The sequence below is a fragment of the Aethalodelphis obliquidens genome, unplaced genomic scaffold (assembly GCF_003676395.1).
Source record: "Aethalodelphis obliquidens isolate GAN/ISIS:26980383/991018 unplaced genomic scaffold, ASM367639v1 scaffold20, whole genome shotgun sequence".
In the NCBI taxonomy this organism is placed as follows: domain Eukaryota; kingdom Metazoa; phylum Chordata; class Mammalia; order Artiodactyla; family Delphinidae; genus Aethalodelphis; species Aethalodelphis obliquidens.
The window spans coordinates 26,721,495-26,742,168 of NW_020837964.1; the positions used below are offsets into that span (position 1 = coordinate 26,721,495).

At 45.5% G+C, this 20,674-nt stretch overlaps 1 protein-coding gene across 3 annotated transcripts in view; it reads right to left on the reverse strand.

Annotated features, from left to right (window-relative positions):
* Window positions 1-493, reverse strand: part of CFAP263 (cilia and flagella associated protein 263) — a 34,202-nt gene extending 33,709 nt beyond the window's left edge. For 2 of the 3 annotated variants that reach the window (XM_027119741.1, XM_027119739.1), the window contains exon 1: window positions 289-472. In XM_027119741.1, coding sequence (XP_026975542.1) covers window positions 289-389 — 101 coding nt within the window. In that variant the 5' untranslated portion in view covers window positions 390-472. Of the gene's footprint in view, window positions 1-288 lie in introns of all 3 variants that reach the window. The other variant, XM_027119740.1, reaches the window with a different exon arrangement.
* Between the last annotated feature and the right edge of the window lie 20,181 nt (window positions 494-20,674).

Genomic DNA, 20,674 nt, shown 5'->3' on the forward strand with positions numbered 1-20,674 from the left:
GCGGCTAAGCACACAGTGTGGCACCAGACAGACCCACCAGGCTGAAGCTCTGGCTTCACCAATTACCCTCTGGGCTTCGCACCACCTTCTTTTTTTGGCTCCATCAGTGGCTTGATAGCGCCATGGCAGTGGAAACACGGGAATAAAGAGCAAAGGTAAGCGCCTTCCCCACTTTGGGGGTCTCAGTTTCCTCAATGTTCAATGCGGGCTAGGAGCATTCGGTGCTGGACCACGCTCCGGGCCCACACGCTGAGGAGGGACCGCCCCCAGAAGCCGACAGGCTGGTACCTGAGCTCTTCCACCAGCCCACACAGCTGGGTAACAGGCAGCTCGCTCTCATCCTGGGCTTGCGCCTCGCTGGCAGTAGTCTGAGAGTCCTCGTCCGTCATCACTGCCGAAGCCACCCTCGTCAAAGCCCCTTGTTAATGCCGAGTGTGGCCGAGAGCGCCGTGGAGCGAGCGGCCACGCGTCACTCTGGCTGCGACCTAGCAGTGCGTTGCCACGGCGACCCGACGCGTGCGTGGAGGGGCGGGGCTTCGGAGGCCCCGCCCAGCGCTCCCGCCCAGCGCTCCCGCCCAGCGCTCCCGCCCAGCGCTCCCGCCCAGCGCCGCGCTGACCAGCGCGAGGTTACCGGCCTTGGCTAGACACGTAAGTGCATTCACTGTTCACTTTTTCAACAATAATTCTTAAAATGATGATAATAACAGCTACTGTTTGCTCAGCACTTACTATGCCCTTGGCACCGTGTTAAGCATGGTTTATGAAAATCCTTGCAGCAACCTTGTAATAGTATCTATTCTTCTCTTTTTCCAAACTGGGAAACTAAGACCCAGAAAGTTCATTTGATTTGTCGGAGTGTCCTGCTTCTTGCACCTCACTGTGAGGTCTCTACTCTGTTCGCCACCTGGCACCTCATACATATTCACTGTAGTTTCTCTCGGATACTAATAACCTGCATTCCTGGAAGGAAAAAACTTGGCTGATTATTAAATGGGTATAAATTCAAGAGACATTTCTAAGTAGTGATAATGTATTATGTCCTGAGTATCCTGGGGTAATGTATGGAGCAGACCATTCTGACCCTCAAGGGGCTTCTAGTTAAATGAGGAGATAGCCCCTAAACCAGCTGTTGCAACCTGGAGTAATGATGGTGGCAAGCGTTGTGCCTCACACCGTTTTATAGTCATTAACTCATTTAATTCTCAAAACAGTCTTATGAAATCGGTACCGTTGTCTTCCTCTTACAGATCAGGAAACTGAGGAATATAGTAGCTTAGATGAGTGGCCACCCAGGAATGGAGTCACCCTCCAGCTAAACTCAAGTCCATGCTGTTGACTCCTACACCCATGTGCCTCCAGACAAGGATCTGCCAGGCAGCAGGGTTGCAGTCTGTCTGCTCCCAACAGGATGGAAGAGGACAGAGGGTAGGATGGGCAGACTTCTTTGAGGGAGGGTGGGCCTGGATGTGATTAGAAAGCAAGCTGTGATAAAATGCTTAGAATGAGGGTCAGCCACTCCCTGACCCCCACCACCCCACAAGAGATGTGTGTTAGCATCAACACATAGTCACTGAAGTCCAAAGAAGGACTTTCATTTTGCTGCTTAGGACGCACAATTTTAGGGCCAGAGTGGACTTACTAGGGAGGATAGCAGAGAGACTGAGCCCTGCCACCACCTTCTCTCTGCTGGTAGGCCTCTTGGGATGGGCTTAGGGAGCAATGCTTAATATGCTCATATACCACGTGGTACAAATGGGTGCCGGCCCCAAGAGGGCTCAGAGCAAGAAACGGCTCTGCAGCAGGTCTGGCTATGGGGCCAACAGCCCTGTCAGTTGGGCTATGTGATACAGCAGGCCTTACGGTGTTGGAGCTATTAGTGGTGGGAAAAGCGTGAAGCTTCAAGCAGGATCCAGTGGGAGAATAACTGTGCAGGACCTGAGATTTTGAAACAAGACCGACCATGCAATCCACGGCAGGAATTTTCACACCTTCTAAGAAACAGCTTCTGGCCTGTTACTAGACCCTGGTAGAGACAGAATACTTGACTATGTATCCAGTCCTGCCCACCATGAGCTGGGTTCTGTTGAAACTACCAAGTCATAAAATTGGATAGGCCCAGGGAGGTAGTGCCAGGTATCTAAAAGAAGTGGGGGAAAGGGTGCCTTAGAGGTGGGAGAGCAAGGAGCAGAGTGTTTTAGTGGCCCAGAGTTCCAGCCCTGACTTGGCTACTGGCCTCTTGACTTGGATAAGTCACTCAATGCTTTTGCCCCTCAATTTCTACCTCTGTGAAATGAGGATGACACATCTTAAGTGACTGCCCTGTGCATCTTGCACGCTTCCTCTCGGGCTCAAGTGGGGTAGAGTAAGAGAAAGAAGGAGTTTGGAAACTAGGATGCCAAGTTGGGAAACCCAGCACCTCCTCCACCTTTAAGAGCCACTGCCTGGGTTTCTCATCAGTCCATAGTAGATTTTGTTGAGAAAAACTGACTCAGCTTGCAAATGGTAAATAATAATGATAATGATCACTGCCATTGCTATTTCTTAATATATTTATTACCCATTAGGTAATATTAGTATTGCTTAATAAAAACACAACAATTACTCTTTCAGTCACTGTTTATTGAGCGTTCGCTAAGGGCTGGACGCTGTGCTAAGCACGTTCGACATATTCCCTCATTGCCTCAGCGTGACCCCGTGCCCCCTGCAGTGGAAGCAAGGAGCCCTAAACACTGAACCACCAGGGAATTCCCGAGAGAAGGGAAATTAAATAAAGCAGCTATCACGATTATAAAGCAACAAGAGAATGCTTTGAAAAATGAAAAAAATGAAAACTAGCCACTGGACCGCCAAGGAAGTCCCCCAAGTACCTTTTTAACTCCCATTTTACTCATGCGGAGACTGAGGTTCAGACATGTTTAGCAACTTTCACAAGGTCACGTAGCTCTTCTGGGTGGGGCTGAAATTTAAACCCAGGTTCATCCCACTTTGCTCAGTCCTCTCATCATTTTTGCCCCATTAGAACAGTGGTTCTCAACAAGGGGTAGAGAGGGGACTATTTTGTTCCCTCAACCAGGCGACATTCTGCAATGTCTGGAGACATTTTTGTTTGTTATAACTGAGCAGGGTACTCTTGACTTCTAGAGGATAGAAGCCAGAGACAGTGCTTGTATGCAATATTAGTTTCCCAAGGCTGCCATAACAAGACACCACAAACAAATGGCTTAAGACAACAGCAATTTGTTGTCTCACAATTTTGGAAGCTAGAAGTCAAAAATCAAGGTGTTGGCAAGGCTACACTCCCTCCAAAGGCTCTAGGGAAGAATCCTTCCTAGCTTCTGATGGCTCCCAGCAATCCTTGGCATTCCTTGCCATGTAGCTCTATCACGCCAATCTCCTTCTCCATCTTCACATGACCTTCTTCCCTGGGTCTTGTGTGACCTCTCCTCTTTCTATAAGGACACTAGTCATTAGATTCAGGGTCAACCCTAAATCGAAGATGATTTCATCACAAGATCCTTAACTATTTACATCTACAAAGATCCTTATTTCAAACAAGGTCACATTCTGAGGTTCCAGATGGACCTGAATTTTCAGGGATGCTTTTCAACCCACTACACTGTTAAACACCCTTCAAGGCACAGGACAATTTCCCACAACAAATATTTATGTCAAAATATCAATAGTGGTGAGGTTGGGAAACCCTGCTTCTGAGGGAGGCATTTCTTCTCTGGGAAGCAAGGAGAATGTGTCTCTGCTAATCCAGACAGCTACAAACAAAAAGGGTCTCAGAGCAGCTTAAAGTCCAGAGGCCACCCTCACCCTCCATTCTTCTGGGACCACTTCTTCTGACAGCCTCCAGTATCTCCATGTGGATGCTGCCCCCTGACTGGCATTTTTGTAGCACTCTGCATTTTGACTTAAGAATCACATGATCAGATCCACCCAAAGTATAAGCTTCAACCATAAATGAAAAGTGTCTGGCCTCTTCTTCCCCAAAAAGAAAGCGGCTCAAAAAGCAAACAAAGGAACTCGGGCTCACAGGCAAGTGATATTTGCACGTTATGGGAAAGGGACCAGCCCTTCAAGGTGGACCATCATCCGATGACTGCCAGAGCACTTTCTCCATTCTTTCAACAAATATTTGTCAAGCGCCGACTGTGAGCTTGGCCCTGGGGATGCAGCAGCAAGCAGCAAGGCTGGTGTGTCTGATCATGTGGAGCTGCCAGTCTGATGTAAACAATTACAGTCCAGTGGGGGAGTGCTATAACAGGGAAGTACAAGGTGCCCAGGTTGCAAGGGGTCATGGAAGGCTTCCTGGAACAAGGGAGGCTTAATCTGAGATTTGAAGACTGAGTAGGATTCAAATCCAGGTGAGTCAGACTCGTAAGTCCGAACTCAAGCACAACTTTAGCCCCTAAGCGAAGACCAAAAGCAGAGTTGTTTTGGGAGAATCGAAAGCTTGTGCAAAGGCCCAAAGAGGAGAGCGAGCACATTTGGGGAATTGAAAGATGGTCATCTATGCTTCACCCCTTTAGAAGAAAGCAGGGAAGATTATTACTAACATCCACCTTCTGGTTTTCCTTCAGAAAATCAGAATCAGAGGTGTAGTTAAGGGCTAGGAGCCATAGTCAACATCACTTGTGTCTCCTGCTTCCTCTGGATCATAGAGGAGCAAAGGGGTTAAGATCCTGGGCTCTGGGGCCAACACAACCTGAGTTCCAATCTTGCCCCAACCAGTTACTAGTTGTGTGGCTTGGAGCAGGTCAGCTCACTGAGCCTCGTTCCTCATAACCATAGTGCTACCCCCTAGAGGTGTGTGTGTGTGCGCGCACGTGCGCAACTGAGGGGGCCGTGAGACCACTCCTGTAAGAGCTTAGCACATGGCTTGGCACCCAAAAAGACCCCAGGCCTTGGGGCTTATTTCTTTCTCATCTTTGGCTGTGAACCCAGGCCCAGCATCCTCCTGCATCCAGTTGCCAGGGAAGCTCTGTGGACTGAGATGAGGGATGCAGGAAGTGGGATAAGTAAACAGGCCCTCTCTTAGGGTATTCTTTTTTTTTAAGGTAAACATAATTAAAGAATAACATAGAAAAATGTGTACAAATCATAAATGTATAGCTTAACAAAATTTCAAAGACTGAGCACACTCATGTAACCAGCACGTGGCTGAAGAAACAGAACGTTACCCAGAAGCCCCCTCCCAAATACTCCTTTACTGTCACCATCACCACCAAGGGCGATCACGACTCTGACTTCTGAAGCAGACATTAGTATTGCTTGTTTTTCTATTTATACAAATGGAATCGTGCAGCACATACTCCTTTGTGTCTGGCTTCCTTCCCTTGCCATCCTGTTGACAAGAGTCATCCACGTTGATGTGGGTAGTTATAGATCACTCATTACTGTGGCTGTACAGTATTCCATTGTGTTTATCCATTTCACTGTTGATGAGCTTTTGGGGAGTTTCCAGTCTGAGGTTATTGTAATAAGCACCACTACAAACATTCTAGTAAATGTCTTCTGGTGAACATATGTACATCTTTACGTTAGGTACACGCTTAGGAGTGCAATTGCTAGGTCGTAGTGTGTTCAACATTAGTGAATATTACCAGTTTTCCAGAGTGATTATACCAGGTGTTCACTTTTTAAAACAATCAGTGACATAGGGCACTGTGCCTTCCTGCCCCAGCGGTCAGTCATTTGTTCACACATGTTTATGAAGCCTGGGTCTGTGCCAGGCACTGGATGAGCTATTGGAATGCCAAGGTGGAAAGGCCACGGGCTACTTTTAGCCCCTGTGCCCTGAGATCTATTCCTTCCCCTTCTTCATCCATGTGTGTGTGGGGGGGGGTAGGGGGTGGCAATGAGCCTTTCAGGCTGCACCCCCCAGGCTCCTGGGTCAGCTGGAAGGCACTGGCTGGAGCCCAGGGGGCAGGTGAAAGGAAGAAGCTTGTGGCATCGGAGGAGGGCATGGGGGTGGGAGGATGGGGTTCTCCTCTCTCTCTGCCTTGGGCAACACCTCTGGTTGTGGCCGCATCTTTTCCACGGCTCCCAGAGGACAGGCCAGTCATGGTTACAGCTTCTGCAGGTGACCCTGGCCCCGGGCTCCAGTGACATCATCTGCCCCCTTGCCCCTCCAGCTGAGGGGTGGCAGTAACTTTCTCAGTGGCTCTTTGGCTTCCCCACTCTTCTACCACATGTGTATCTAATTCTCTGCAATCAGGCCCTCTTCAGATGCTTGGAGTGGTTTCTCTTTTACTGATTGGATCCTGACTGATCCTGACAGGGACCTCCAGGGCCAGTGGGGAGATCTCCAGGCAAAAGGACAAGTCTCATTCACCCAGACCTTGTACTGATGGTGACAGATGAGACCTCTTGTGGGTTGGGGGGTTCTGTTAGACATATGCTAACTTGCCTGGGGAGTCACCACGAGGACTACTGCCAAGTAAAGGCAGTTGCTTCTCCCAGACCAAGTAGCGATGTTGGGAGGCCTATCTCAGTGTCCTGCTGGCCGAGCCTGCTCCCTCCAAGGCATCCGTCTGTCTGGTTCTCTGGACCAGAGATCCACAGGTTGGTCCTCAACGTGAGTTGCCTGCAATGGCTGTTTATCTTTGTGGAGAGCAGCCCGGAGTGGAGAATAGCATCTTAGATCTCATGGTGATCTCAGTGCCTTAATGCACAGTAGGTAATAATAACAATTCACACATGAGCATTTACTGTGTGTAGGAATTGTTCTGAGCACTTGACGTGTCTTAACTCGATAAACATGTTACTATGATCCCATTTTACAGATGAGGAAACTGAGGCGTGGGGAGCTAAAGTAGCTGGTACTCAATTGATGTTTGTTGATGACAATAGCATCAATAATTTCTGTATCAGAGTGCTTAAAAACACTGGCTTTGGAATTCAAAAGACAGTGCTTTGAATCTGGATCCTGCCCCTTGCTAGTGTGTGACCTTCCTCAGTTTCCTTCTCTGTAAACTGAAGGTAATGATGCCCACCTGGCCAGGGTCCTGAGAGGATTAAATAATGGGTGAGCATCAGTGGTAGTAGAACGTGCAAAATTTACATGTATATGTAAAATGTAAAATTGTACCTAACTGCATGTATACTACATCTCAATTTTTTTGATCATGTACTTCTTTATTTATGATTATTAATGGCCTGAAAATAAATTATAACCTTCAGGTTTAACAAACCAACAATTATTTTATTTAATAAAATAATATTTTTGATGAATTTGCCTATGTTATCCCAGACACTAGCCTCAAATCACGTTACCCATTTGGGGATCACATTAAGAATCCCACTCTATGAGGTATATTTTTAACACTGCACTATTTTTAATTTTTAATTTTGAAATAATTTCAGTTGCAATATATAATAAAAAATTGTCATATAACTTTTACCCAGAGTTTCCACATTACCCAAATATTAACTTTTTACATTTTCTTTACCATTCTCGCTCTCTCTCCATATATATATATATATATATATATATATATATATATGACAAAGTAGATGTTCATCTATATTTTCCTTACCCAAACATTTCTTTTTCTTGAAACATTTGAGAGTGGTTGCAGACCTGATGTGCCCCTTCATCCCTAAATATTTCAGTGTGTGTTTCCTAAAAGCAAGGACATTATCTTATAAGATAATGTTAATCAAGACATTAACATTGATTTCATATTGTTATCTAATATATAGATCTTATTTAAATCTTGTCAATTTTCTCACTAATGTTTTTTTTATTTATTTATTTATTTATTTATTTATTTATTTTTGGCTGTGTTGCTGTGTGTGGGCTTTCATTGTTGTGCCTGGGCTTTCTCTAGTTGCAGTGAGCGGAGGCTACTCTTTGATGCAGTGCGAGGGCTTCTCATTGCAGTGGCTTCTCTTGTTGCAGAGCACGGACTCTACGTTGCACGGGCTTCAGTAGTTGTAGCACTCAGGCTCAGTAATTGTGGCTCATGGGCCCTAGAGCGCAGCCTCAGTAGTTGTGGCACACGGGCTTAGTTGCTCTGCGGCATGTGGGATCTTCCCGGACCAGGGCTCGAACCCGTGTCCCCTGCATTGGCAGGCAGATTCTTAACCACTGCGCCACCAGGGAAGCCCCACTAATGTCTTTTTTAGTAAAATAAATACATGAATTCTTCTGGTCCAGCACTGCATTTAGTGGTCATGTGCCTTCAGTTTCCTTTGATCTGAAACAGTTCCTTCGTGTTTGTGTTTGGGACCTTGACATTTGTAAAGAGTCAAGGCCAGTTGTTTTGAACTGTGCTCCTCAATTTGGGCTTGTCTGCTGTTTCCCCATGATTAGATTCAGGTTCTATATCTTGGGCAGGAAAACCACAGAAATGATATGTCATTCTCAGTGCAACGTGTCCGGAGGCGTTTGATATCATGTGATTTTAACTTTGATCACTTGGTTAAGGTGGTGCCTGCCAGGTTTCTCTGCTGTAAGGTTACTGGTTTTCTCTTTGCCCTTTATGAGTATCTTGTGGAGAGATACTTTAAGTCTGTAAATATTCTGTTTCTCATCATACTCTCACCCACCATCACTGGTGATTCTTGCTTGAATAAATTATTATGGGGACAGCTACCAAATGGTGATTTTTCTAATTTCAGGATTCCTTTTACATTTGTTAGTCGAGATTCTACTTTGTTTATATGTGTATGGACTCATGAATTCTTAGTTTATTCTATGATTTGTAATCCCTAACTATCATTATTTAATTTAATGCTCAAATTATCCCAAATTTGGCCAGTGGGAGCCCCTTCAAGCTGGTTCCTTCACCCTTTTGACGTGTCCCCGCCGTTTGCTGTGTGTGCTTGCTTCTGTGTGTGCATCTAGTTTCTGGCAAACTAGATGTTCATCTACATTTCCCTTACCCAAATCTAGAATTAGCCATTTCTCCAAACAGCCCTAGTTTCCTTTAGAAGAGAATTTATCCTTCAGTTTTTAAAAGGAGGAAGGAGAAGAACAAGGAAAAGGGGGAGGAGGGGAAATGCCCAAGAAGTGGGGGATAGGGGCTTGCACATATTGTAGTATGTGTTTGTTTACATTTAACAAATCAATAGTTTTTCAAAAAAAGATATGATACAAATATAATTGTACTCCACATAAGACGGTTACACCAAAAGTCTACATTTGAGGTCCTTCCTGAATATGGGTCCAAATCTGCTCCCCAGTGCACTCCCTCATAGCCCTCTACAGTGGTGCTCAAATGAGAAGGAAAAGGGAATTCCACAGTGCGATGATGAATCTCAGAGAGCTCAGCTCTGGCTTCTCTGAACCCTGACCTTGACCCCCACCCTCAGAGCAGCTCTGCTAATATCTGTTTATATCTTGATTTTACTCAGTTTTATTTGAGGAAGTTTTAGGAAAGTGGAGGGGGGAAGGTGGTTAAGAAGAGCCAGAAGAGCCAGACTGGACCAGTGGTTAGGACTCTGTGCTCCCAGTGCAGGGGGCATGGGTTTGAGATCTGATCAGGGAACTAAGATCCCAGATGCCACACCAGCACAGCCAAAAAAAAAGAAAAAAGAAAAAAGAGCCAGACTACCTGATTTCAAATCCTGGCTCTGCAAGTCACTTGATAGCTCTATGCCTCAGTTTCCTCATCTGTAAAATGGGCGTGTACCACCCCCAGAAGATTTTGGAGAGGGTGGCACCATTTGATGTATGTCAAGCACAGGGAGATGCAGCTGGCAGATGAGAGTATTATTACACATGATGTTGGTGGTTGTCATGACTTCACACAGAGGCTTCTGCCTTTAGAGACACCTTCCCATTTTTATACTCCCTGCCCTCAAGGATTGGTGCTCACAAACTATCCCTCATGGCCCAGGACTGGAAGATCTCCACTCTGACCTATCTTCATCCCTGGACACCTGCAGGCAGCTGTGCATCAGTCTGGACCCTTTCCGGTGCAAGTGACAGAATCCCAGCTCCTACCAGGTTACACTAAACAAAATCCATTGGCTCTGAGGGTGTTTCCTCAACCTTCAGGCATGGCTGGATCCAGGGACACAATTATGCCATCAGGATACCAACCCCCTCCATCTCTTCTGGCCTCACTTTTTCTCTATGTTGGCTTTACTCTGAAGCTTCACTCTTCTTATGTGCAGCAAGATGATCAGTGGCATCAGGTTCATGTCCTACCAGCTGAGCCATCCCAGCAGAGAGAGCGAGAGCCTTTACCCAGTAGCTCCATCTAAGGTAGTCAGGCTGATGGCTATTGATCCGTTTGCATCACATGCTGTGCTAGATCTTTTCTATTTGCCCCTCCACAGCTACTCCCCACCCTTTCCATCCCGCTCTGTGCCTCGGGGGGCTGACCCATGTAGCCTGTAGAATCAGGCTCCCCTGCCTTCTGGGTTTGGGTTGGGCTCAGCAAATCGAAAGCACAGGCAGGAGACTGGAGGGCATGGAGAGGGTACAGTCGGGGTGTGTATTTTCCAGCTCCTTCCCTTCCAGATCAGCATGGGCTGTCTGTGTGTCTCCACTGAAGGTCCCAGCTCCTGCTGGGGTGCCCTCTTCATAGGACCACCAGAAGCACCATTCCTTCTGGGTCCAGTAATCACTCCCTCTCCTTGCCCCTCAAGCTAGGGGAGATGATGGCTCCCTGCCGATGCAGGTCCGGCACTAGGTCTTGTTGGTTTCCTTACATCCTGACTTCACCTTTATAAAGAACTTTGATTACATTCTCCTCAGTGACCCAGTTGAAAGTGTCACCTGTGTTCTGCTGATGCACACGTGAAGTCTGTCCTAATCAACCATAAAAGAAGGGACAGACAGTGTAACAAAGATGTGAGTGTCATAATGCTTTGTAAACCTCACAGCCTCAGGCCACGTTGGGGGTGTCAATCTGTAAGTCAGGACCCTCTTAGTCTTGGTTTCACCCTCCATCTTCTGAGTTCCACTGAGCAATGGGATGAGGAGGGGAACTGAATTTGGAGTCCAAAGCCAACCACCCCTCTCCCTCTTATATCTCCCACTAGCTGTGTGACCTGAACCATTTACTCAGTTTCTCTGAGCTTCACTTGAAGTGAAGAGACATTGCCTGCCTCCCCCAAGCGTTGCTAGTAGAACTGTTGGCTGTGGGAAGGGATGGCTGACGTCTGGAGTTCTCCACTCTGTGTGTTGTGACACCTCAGGACTTCTGGGGTACCCACAGCAGCCTCCTTCCTTCTCGCTTGTGGTTCTATTTGTTTCCATTTTGGCCACAGAGGATCTCAGTCCTCTGCCAGCTACTCTCTGCATGACCTCAGAGGTAACCTCCTGTACCATTCGTCCCCTCCCCTACCCTGTGGCCAGGATGCTATGAGGATCAAAGTGATAACATCCTTTTATGGTCTCTCTGTGCCACTCCCACCACAGGAGACCATAAGCTTCTTGAGGGCAGGGATATCATCTCTTCTGTCCACTGTTGTATGCTCGTGTCTATGAGAGACGAGCACAGACCAAGTGCTCAACAAACATGCGTTCCATGAACAGAGGCAAACAGGAATCGAGGATGTGTTAAAAAACAAAATGAAGAATTGTAACACAACGTTACCCAAATTGCCCACATGGCCAGCCTGGTGATAATAATGTCTCCTACATTATAGGCTTGTTGTGAGACTGACATGAGATCATGTATGTGAAGCACTCAGCACAGTGCCCGGCCAGGAGCAAGTACCCCGTCAACGTTGGGTGGATTCATGAGCAACAACCTGCTCAGAGACCAGCATTGTCTGATGGTCCCTCTGCTCCTGCCAGCCTGGCATCATTGGATTCCAAGGAGGTGGACCATTGTCTTGGGGACAGAGATGTCTTTCTGTTTCCTTCTCAAGGAGGGACACAGTGGCAGATAAAAAGGCAAAGAGAAGCTATGGGCCAGGCTGAGAGGACACTGCACTCAGCTATTAACCTGCCCCTCAGATAAGTGGTCTAATCTCTCCAGGCCTCAGTCTCCTCATCTGGAAAATGGGCATATTTCCACCAGTTCCTTCTACCTCACAGGTGGTCCTGAAGGCCAAATAAGAAAATGACCGTACTTAAAAGCTCTTTTAAATTAAAAGTCACTAATGAAGCTCAGTGGATGACAAAAACCTTTCACTATCCCAAACTCACCTCTCACAGCCCCAAGGTGTCCCCAGATCCCCATTCTAAGGCTCTTTCCCAGCTCCCCCCCATCCTTTGCTCTAATCAATGAACCTTGGACTCTTCATCCTTTGCTCTAATCAATGAACCTTGGACAACCCCTACCCGCCCTCCCCAGGCTGGCTCCAAAAGAGCTTTGTGCAAAGGCCCAGATTGAAATGGTCCCTTGTTTCTATTGATTTGGAAAGGACTCCTCCTTTAGGATGGCTGAAACAGGGAGCTCTGTAGGCTCTAGCCCTGGGGGAAGCTCACAGGGAAGGAGAGGAGGGAGTCATCTCCACTCCTCCTGAAAAGTGAGTCACTCTGTCAACATCCCCGTCTGATGTCACAGCTGGTTCTACCAGACATCCCAGGAGCTGGGCCCCGCCCTTGCCAAGCCGAACCCTCACCCTCCTCCTGGGTCCAAAGCCAGAGACACACGCCAGCCAGAACTACCAGGACCCCAGAACCCCGTTCTACTCAAAAGCCTTTCAGACTATCACAGTCAAACTATTAATGCTGAATAACATGGAGGAAAAGGAGAAAGTTTTCTCTCCCTCCCTGCCCTCCACCTTCATCCACACCCCAAAGGAAACCACTATTAATAGCTTGGTATAGAACATCCAAGATGCTATATAAGGCATATTCAATTTTATTCATTAGGATTTTTTAAAAATTTTACAATGCTGTGTTAGTTGCTGCTGTAGAGCAAAGTGATTCAGTTATACATATATATTCTTTTTCATATTCTTTTCCATTATAGTTTATTACAAGATATTGAATATAGTTCCGTGTGCTAGATAGTAGGACCTTATTGTTTATCTATTTTATATCATTAGGACTTTATTTTTTGGAGCAGTTTTAGGTTCACAGCAAAATTGAGGGGAAGGTATAGAGATTTCCCACACGCCCCCGGCCCTTACATGTGCATATCCTCACCCCCTACCAACATCCCCTACCTGATGGTACATTTGTTACAATGGACGAACTTACACTGACGCATCATAATCACTCAAAGTCTGTAGTTTACGTTATGGTTTACTTTTGGTGCTGTACGTTCTATGAGTTTGGACAAAATGTACAATGACATGTATCCATCATGATAGTATCATACAGAGTCTTTTCACAGCCCTAAAAGTCCTCTGTGCTCTGCTTATTCACCCATCTCTCCACCTCCAACCCCTGGCAACCACTCCTTTTCCTGTCTCCATAGTTTTGCCTCTTCCAGAACGTCTTATAGGTGGAATCCTATCATATGCAGCCTTTTCAGATTGGTTTCTTTCACTTAGTAACCTACATTTGTAGTTCCTACATATCTTTTCATGGCTTGATTGCTCACTTCTTTTTAACACTGAATAATATTCCATTGTCTAGATGTACCACAGTTTATTTCTCCATTCACCCACTGAAGGACATCTTGGTTGCTTCCAAGTTTTGTTAATTATGGATAAAGCTGCTAGAAACATCTGCGTGCGGGTTTTGGTGTGTGATTGCTGGATCATACGGTAAGAGTATGTTCAGTTTTGTAAGAAACCACCAAACTGTATTCCAAAGTGGCTGGATCAGTTTGCAATCCCATCAGCAATGAATGAGAGTTTCCTATTGCCCCACATTTTCTCCAGCATTTGGTGTTGTCAGTGTTCCCAATTTGGGCCATTCCAATAGGTGTGTAATGGTATCTAAGTGTTGTTTTAATTTGCATTTCCCTGATGACATATGATGTGGAGCAGCTTTTCATATGTTTGCTTGTCATCTGTATGTCTCCTTTGGTGAGATTCCTGTTAAGGTCTTTGGCCCATTTTTCAATTGCATTGTTTGTTTTCTTATTGTTGAGTTTTAAGAGTTCTTTGCAGATTTTGGATAACAGTGCTTTATCAGATGTGTCGTTTGTAAATATTTTCTCCCAATCTGTGGCTTGTCTTCTCAGTCTCTCGGTGTATATTCAACTTTTAAGATTTAATTTAATTTTAAAGGTAATACAAAAATCTTACCTTCTTTGGGGGAAAAAAAAAGACACAGAACAAAATCTGCCTTGACTTTTACCCCCCATCTGAGTCCACGCTCGCCATGACCCATGTGTTACGCCTGTTACCTCTCCCAAGTGTATTCTTCCCCACTTTTCTCTTTGTGCTTTTATTTGTACATATTTCTATTCCTATGGGAAATATATAGCTCTATTTTGTGTGCATGTGGTTTACATAAATGCTGGCATATCATACTTATTCTTTGCCCGTCACAGCCATGCTGTGTCTTGAAGATCCAGCCATGTCAGGACCTACACAGCTATCTTGTTCTAAGCATAGCATTGTACTCCGTTAAAAGGTATATCACAATTCATTTAGCCTTTTCTTGTTGATGGATACTTGGGTTGCTCCCAATTTTTTCTTTCGTCCCTTTATAAAAATTATTTTTTAAAATTTTGATCAAATTCATGTACATTCATGATATTAAAAATTAAATAATATTATGATGTTTATAGCAAAAGTCAGTGATGCATTGCCCCACCCCACTCCCTCACATGCATATATACATACACCCATCCCTCCAGAGTCCTGCTCCTTCAAGAAAATGACTTACTACTCTTTCAGGTGTTTCTTCTGATATTTACCTCCATATTTCTGAATAAGATGCTTATGTGCTATTTCTTGAATTATCAACCTGAGGCATGATCTGCTGCCTTCCTCTTGTAGTAGATGCAAATTTCTTGCCACCCACTTACTTGCCTCCTCTCTTTTTTCCTTCTTATATAGTTACATGACAACTTTCTGGTTAAATCATATTCTCTGTTTACATTATTGTGACTGTGGAAGTATTTTTTTCCTGCCGAGCTGTGGTTCTCAATGCTAACTGTACTCAGGGAGCTTTAAAATCACCCAGGGAGATTTAAATAATCCTGAAGCCCAACCTGCACCCCAGATCGATTAAGTCAGGCTACCTTCAGCTTTTTCCTTCTCAACCTTCCATCAAATGTTTTATTTCTGCGCTTATGTTTTCGTTTTTTAAATTTATTTATTTATTTATGGCTGCATTGTGTCTTTGTTGCTGCACGTGGGCTTTCTCTAGTTGCAGCGAGCGGGGGCTACTCTTCGTTGCGGTGCGTGGGGTTTCTCATTGAGCCTGGAGCACAGGCTCTAGGTACACAGGCTTCAGTAGTTGTGGCACACCGGCTCAGTAGTTGTGGCTCACGGGCTCTAGAGTGCAGGCTCAGTAGTTGTAGCGCATGGGCTTAGTTGCCCCCCGGCATGTGGGATCTTCCCGGACCAGGGCTCGAATCCCTGTCCCCTGCACTGGCAGGAGGATTCTTAACCACTGCACCACCAGGGAAGTCCTGCTCTCATGCTTTTAATTTTCAAGAACTCTTTCTTGTTTTCTGATTGCTTCTTGTAGCAGAGACTGCTGCCATAAGCCCTTGGCATTCAACCCTATATGCTGCCCAAAGCTGTTTGCTGCAAATATCTATGACGCCTGCCCAAGGGCTGTTTTTTCTTCCAAGTAGCATCCTCAGCCTGAGTGCAGGACAAGTTAGAAGTAATGAAGATCACTTCCCTCGGAAGCAGTGTGTTCTTATGCACTTGTTGGGTTATTTCTGAGGGATGTTCTACACCATCTCCAATAGGTCCCCAGCAAGATAGATGCCCACAGTAGTAACTGGCTGGAATAACACACCTTTTATTGTCTTCCTTTCTCCTCCTGTCTCACTTCCCAACTCCTCAACCAGTTTTTCTGGGATTACCTGCCAAAAATCACTTGCATTGGAATCATTGTCTCAGATTCTGCTTCTAGGGAAATCCAACCAAGACACTCCTTCTTCTCAATTTAATAGAATCTTATTCATGTTTCATGGATGCAATACCTTATTGTCTCTCTGAGGATATTAATTATAAGTGAGATATAACATTTGTTTAAAAAATTTCACTCTTGCTGCTACATAGAGACTTAGCTTGGCCCGTAATATCTGCAGGTTGATTTTCTTGGGTTTCTCCAGAGATAACACTCCCACTGTGATGAGGATATGTGCCCTGCTAGCAGCATCATTAGAGCCAAGTGGAAGGAGGGACCAGGGTTCTTCCTAGTCAGCATCTGGACTTTCCTATTACATTCCTGTTTGTAGTATAGTGATTCTGCCTACCTTCCGCTGCGTCTGGTGTCCTTAGGTCTGGAGCCTCCCTGGTTCCATTTTTCTGTAGAATGAACTTCTGTCAAGGATGGGAAGGGGTAGTTGCCTGGCTGTATCAGATCTGAAAGGGGCCCTAGGTGGTTATTATTCTAGTTACAATTGCTAAGTAAAAAGTCACCCAAAACTAATCAAAACAATAGGTATTTTAACCTCTGTCATAGTTTCTGTGACTAAAGAATTTGGGAAAGGCCTTCTGGCTTGAGATCTCTCACGAGGTTACAACCAGAAGGTGATTGAGGCTGGAATAGCAGGGGGCCAGGCATATCTCTCTCTCTGTCTCTCTCTGTCTCTGTCTCTGTCTGTTTTTCCTTCTCTCTCTCCTTAATCTCAGGTCCACTCCATGGGGTTTGGAGGCTACTTTGAGCTTCCTCACAGCATGGTGGTCTCAGGACAGTCACAGTGCTTACATGGGGGCTTAGGATTCCAGCACCAGAGTTCCAGCTTCGGAAATTACACAGCATCACTTCCACTCCATTCTGCTGTTACAAGCCTGTCCCAATTCAAGGCGAGGGGACAGACCTTGGTCACATTGCGGAATCCATGTGGAATGAGAGATACCACTGTGACCATCTTTGGAAAATACAATGTGCCACTGTGGTCTCACTGCTTCTCATACGCGGTTCCGAGCCATGCTTCTGTTGGTAATCCCTCTCCACCTCTGACACATTGTTCTGACTCAATTCCTGGCATTTTTGGATTTAGTCCGTAAATCTTCCTGCTTCTCATGGGGGGGGCCCCCATGTACAGATTTGCAAGCTGGGCAGCACACAGTGGAACCACACCTTAGGGGTGCCATTCACCTTGTAAACATTGCCACTTTGTCCATTAAGATCATTTTCCAGGAGATGGCAGTAAAGGGGGGTGGGGGTAGGAAAGAGCATATTCTGTTAATTTCCCTCCAGATGGAAGTCAAGTATCTAGCGCTACTTCCTCTTCACACAAAGAGGCTGTAAGGCTAGCAGGTAGCCTGGCTGCTTGTTGACACCCCCTTCTGCAGGTACTTTCCGCTTTAACTCACCTGCTCTCCACCTCCTCAAAATGTAGCCCCTTTCATCTGCTACTGTCCTCTCACCTGTTCTTTTTTGGGTTGATATCTTTCGGTTAGATACTCTGATTTTGGTAGGGTTTGGGAGTGGGCAAATACATGTCCTCAATCTATTATTTTAACTGAAACGTTTCCAACTTTTCCCTAATATAAATTGCTGCAATAACACCTCATTGTGCACATAGCAAATGTTAATATCTCTTTGTATCATTTACTTTTACAAAAATGGATCATGCTACACACGTTGTTGGGCAATTTGCTGTTTTCACTTAATATATTCTGGGCATCATTCAAGGTCAGTTTATGTAGTTCAACATTTTTCATTATGTTAGCCATGTAATGTTCCATGGTAGGGACAGGAACTTCATTTCAGAGGAGAGCAAAGGAAGGAAAAACACCTTTTCATCACTCCTTATCCCCCAGGTGGAGGGACGAGTCCCCAGAGGAGTGCCCCCAGGTCAGGCAGAGGGTCTGGTCAGGGGGGATGGGGTGTACATAGTTTTAACTATATCCTTGACTCTATGTACATAATCATAACCATAGTGTGGACACTTGAGATCCTGTTTTTTCCTCCCCTGGCTTTTTGTTAAAAACCAGAATTTCTCAACTTCGGCACAATTCACATTGTGACCAGAGAATTCTTTGTTGTGGGCTGGTCTGTGCATTGGAGGATGTGTCACAGCATCCTTGGCCTCCACCCACTAGATGCCAGTAGCATTTCTCCACCACCCCCCCACCCAGTTGTGACAAATAAAAATGTCTCCAGGCTTTGCCTAATGTTCTCTGTGGCAAAATCACCCTCAGTTGAAAACTGATCTGAGGTTCTGTTAGCAACAAGTGACCCAGGTAGCTGTTTTTGCTTCCTTTGTTTCTGGTAAAACTAGGTATTTATGATTTTCTAGGAGAGGACGTATATTCCCCCCATGCCATTCCCCTGTGTGCCAAATAGGGTGTGAATTTCTCTTAATTTACTCTCAGATTTTTTATCAAGTGCATCTGCTGGTTTTCTTTTAAATAACTTTGAGGAACTTTCAAATGTAATGCATATTTCTGGTTAAAAGTTGAAAAATACAAAAAAAGCACAGGAAAGAAAATTTAAATTTTCCCTTTAGGCTCCCTCCAGATAATCACTGATAATACAATTTTGGTGATTACTCTTATAGCCTTCCAGTCTTTTTTCTCTCTCTACCTCTGCGTAGAATGTGTGTATGTATATACACACATACATGTATATATACATGTAGGTATAACATTTTGGGCAAACCCCTCTTTTTCATATAACATTGTAATATCTCTTCTTGCTTTAAGCCCCAGAGTCCTTTGCAATCACTCTCTTGCATCTGGAGAGCTACTCCTTACTGTTCAAGTTCTGATTGTTTATACTGATTAAGGTGATCACTTGTCCATACCATTTTTGAAATACAGCAAATGACCTCTGTTCCCTGTTAAAGTACAACTTTAAAAACATTAAAAACATGACTGGGACGGGAACCAAGATGGCAGAGTAGAAGGACGTGCTCTCATTCCCTCTCGCGAGAACACCAGAATCTCAACTAGCTGCTGGACAATCATCAACAGGAAGACACTGGAACTCACCAAAAAAGATACCCCACATCCAAAGACAAAGGAGAAGCCACAATGAGACGTTACGAGGGGCACAATCACAGTAAAGTCAAATCCCATAACTGCTGGGTGGATGACTCACAGACTGGAGAACACTTATACCACAGAAGTCACCCACTGGAGTGAAGGTTCTGAGCCCCACATCAGGCTTCCCAACCTGGGGGTCTGGCAACGGAAGGAGGAATTCCTAGAGAATCAGACTTTGAAGCCTAGTGGGATTTGATTACAGGACTTTGACAGGACTGGGGGAAACAGAGACTCCACTCTTGGAGGGCACACACAAAGTAGTGTGCGCATCGGGACCCAGGGGAAGGAGCAGTGACCCCAGGGGAGACTGAACCAGACCTACCTGCTAGTGCTGGAGGGTCTCCTGCAGAGGCAGGGGGTGGCTGTGGCTCCCGTGGGGACAAGAACACTGGCAGCAGAAGTTCTGGGAAGTACTCCTTGGCATGAGCCCTCCCAGAGTCTGTCATTAGCCCCACCAAAGAGCCCAGGTAGGCTCCAGTGTTGGGCTGCCTCAGGCCAAACAACCAACAGGGAGGGAACCCAGCCCCACCCATCAGCAGTCAAGCAGATTAAAGTTTTACTGAGCTCTGCCCACTACCAGTCCCTCCCATCAGGAAACCTGCACAAGCCTCTCAGATAGCCTCATCCACCAGAGGGCAGACAGCAGAAACAAGAAGAACTACAATCCTGCAGCCTGTGGAAAAAAAACCACATTCACAGAAAGATAGACAAGATGAAAAGGCAGAGGGCTATGTACCAGATGAAAGAACAAGATAAAACCCCAGAAAAACAACTAAATGAAGTGGAGATAGATAGGCAACCTTCCAGAAAAAGAATTCAGAATAATGATAGAGAAGATGATCCAGGACCTCGGAAAAACAATGGAGGCAAAGATCGAGAAGATGCAAGAAATGTTTAACAAAGACCTAGAAGAATTAAAGAACAGACAAACAGAGATGAGTAATACAATAACTGAAATGAAAACTACACTAGAAGGAATAAATAGCAGAATAACTGAGGCAGAAGAATGGATAAGTGACCTGGAAGACAGATGGGTGGAATTCACTGCTGCAGAACAGAATAAAGAAAAAAGAATGAAAAGAAATGAAGACAGCCTAAGGTCCCAGAAGGAGAAGAGAGAGAGAAAGGATCCAAGAAAATATTTGAAGAGATTATAGTCGAAAACTTCCCTAGCTTGGGAAAGGAAATAGCCACCCAAGTCCAGGAAGCACAGAGGGCTTCCCTGGTAGCGCAGTGGTTGAGAGTCCGCCTGCCAATGCAGGGGACACGGGTTCGTGCCCTGGTCTGGGAGGATCCCACATGCCGTGGAGCAGCTAGGCCCGTGAACCATGGCCATGGAGCCTGCACGTCCAGAGCCTGTGCTCTGCAACGGGAGAGGCCACAGCAGTGAGAGGCCCGCGTACCGCAAAAAAAAAATAAAAAACGAAAGCTGGAGTAGCAATACTCATATCAGATAAAATGGACTGTAAAATAAAGAATGTTACAAGAGACAAGGAAGGACACTACATAATGATCAAGGGATCAATCCAAGAAGAAGATGTAACAATTATAAATATATATGCGCCCAACATAGGCGAACCTCAATTCATAAGGCAACTGCTAACAGCTCTAAAAGAGGAAATCGACAGTAACAGTAACACAATAATAGTGGGGGACTTTAACACCTCACTTACAC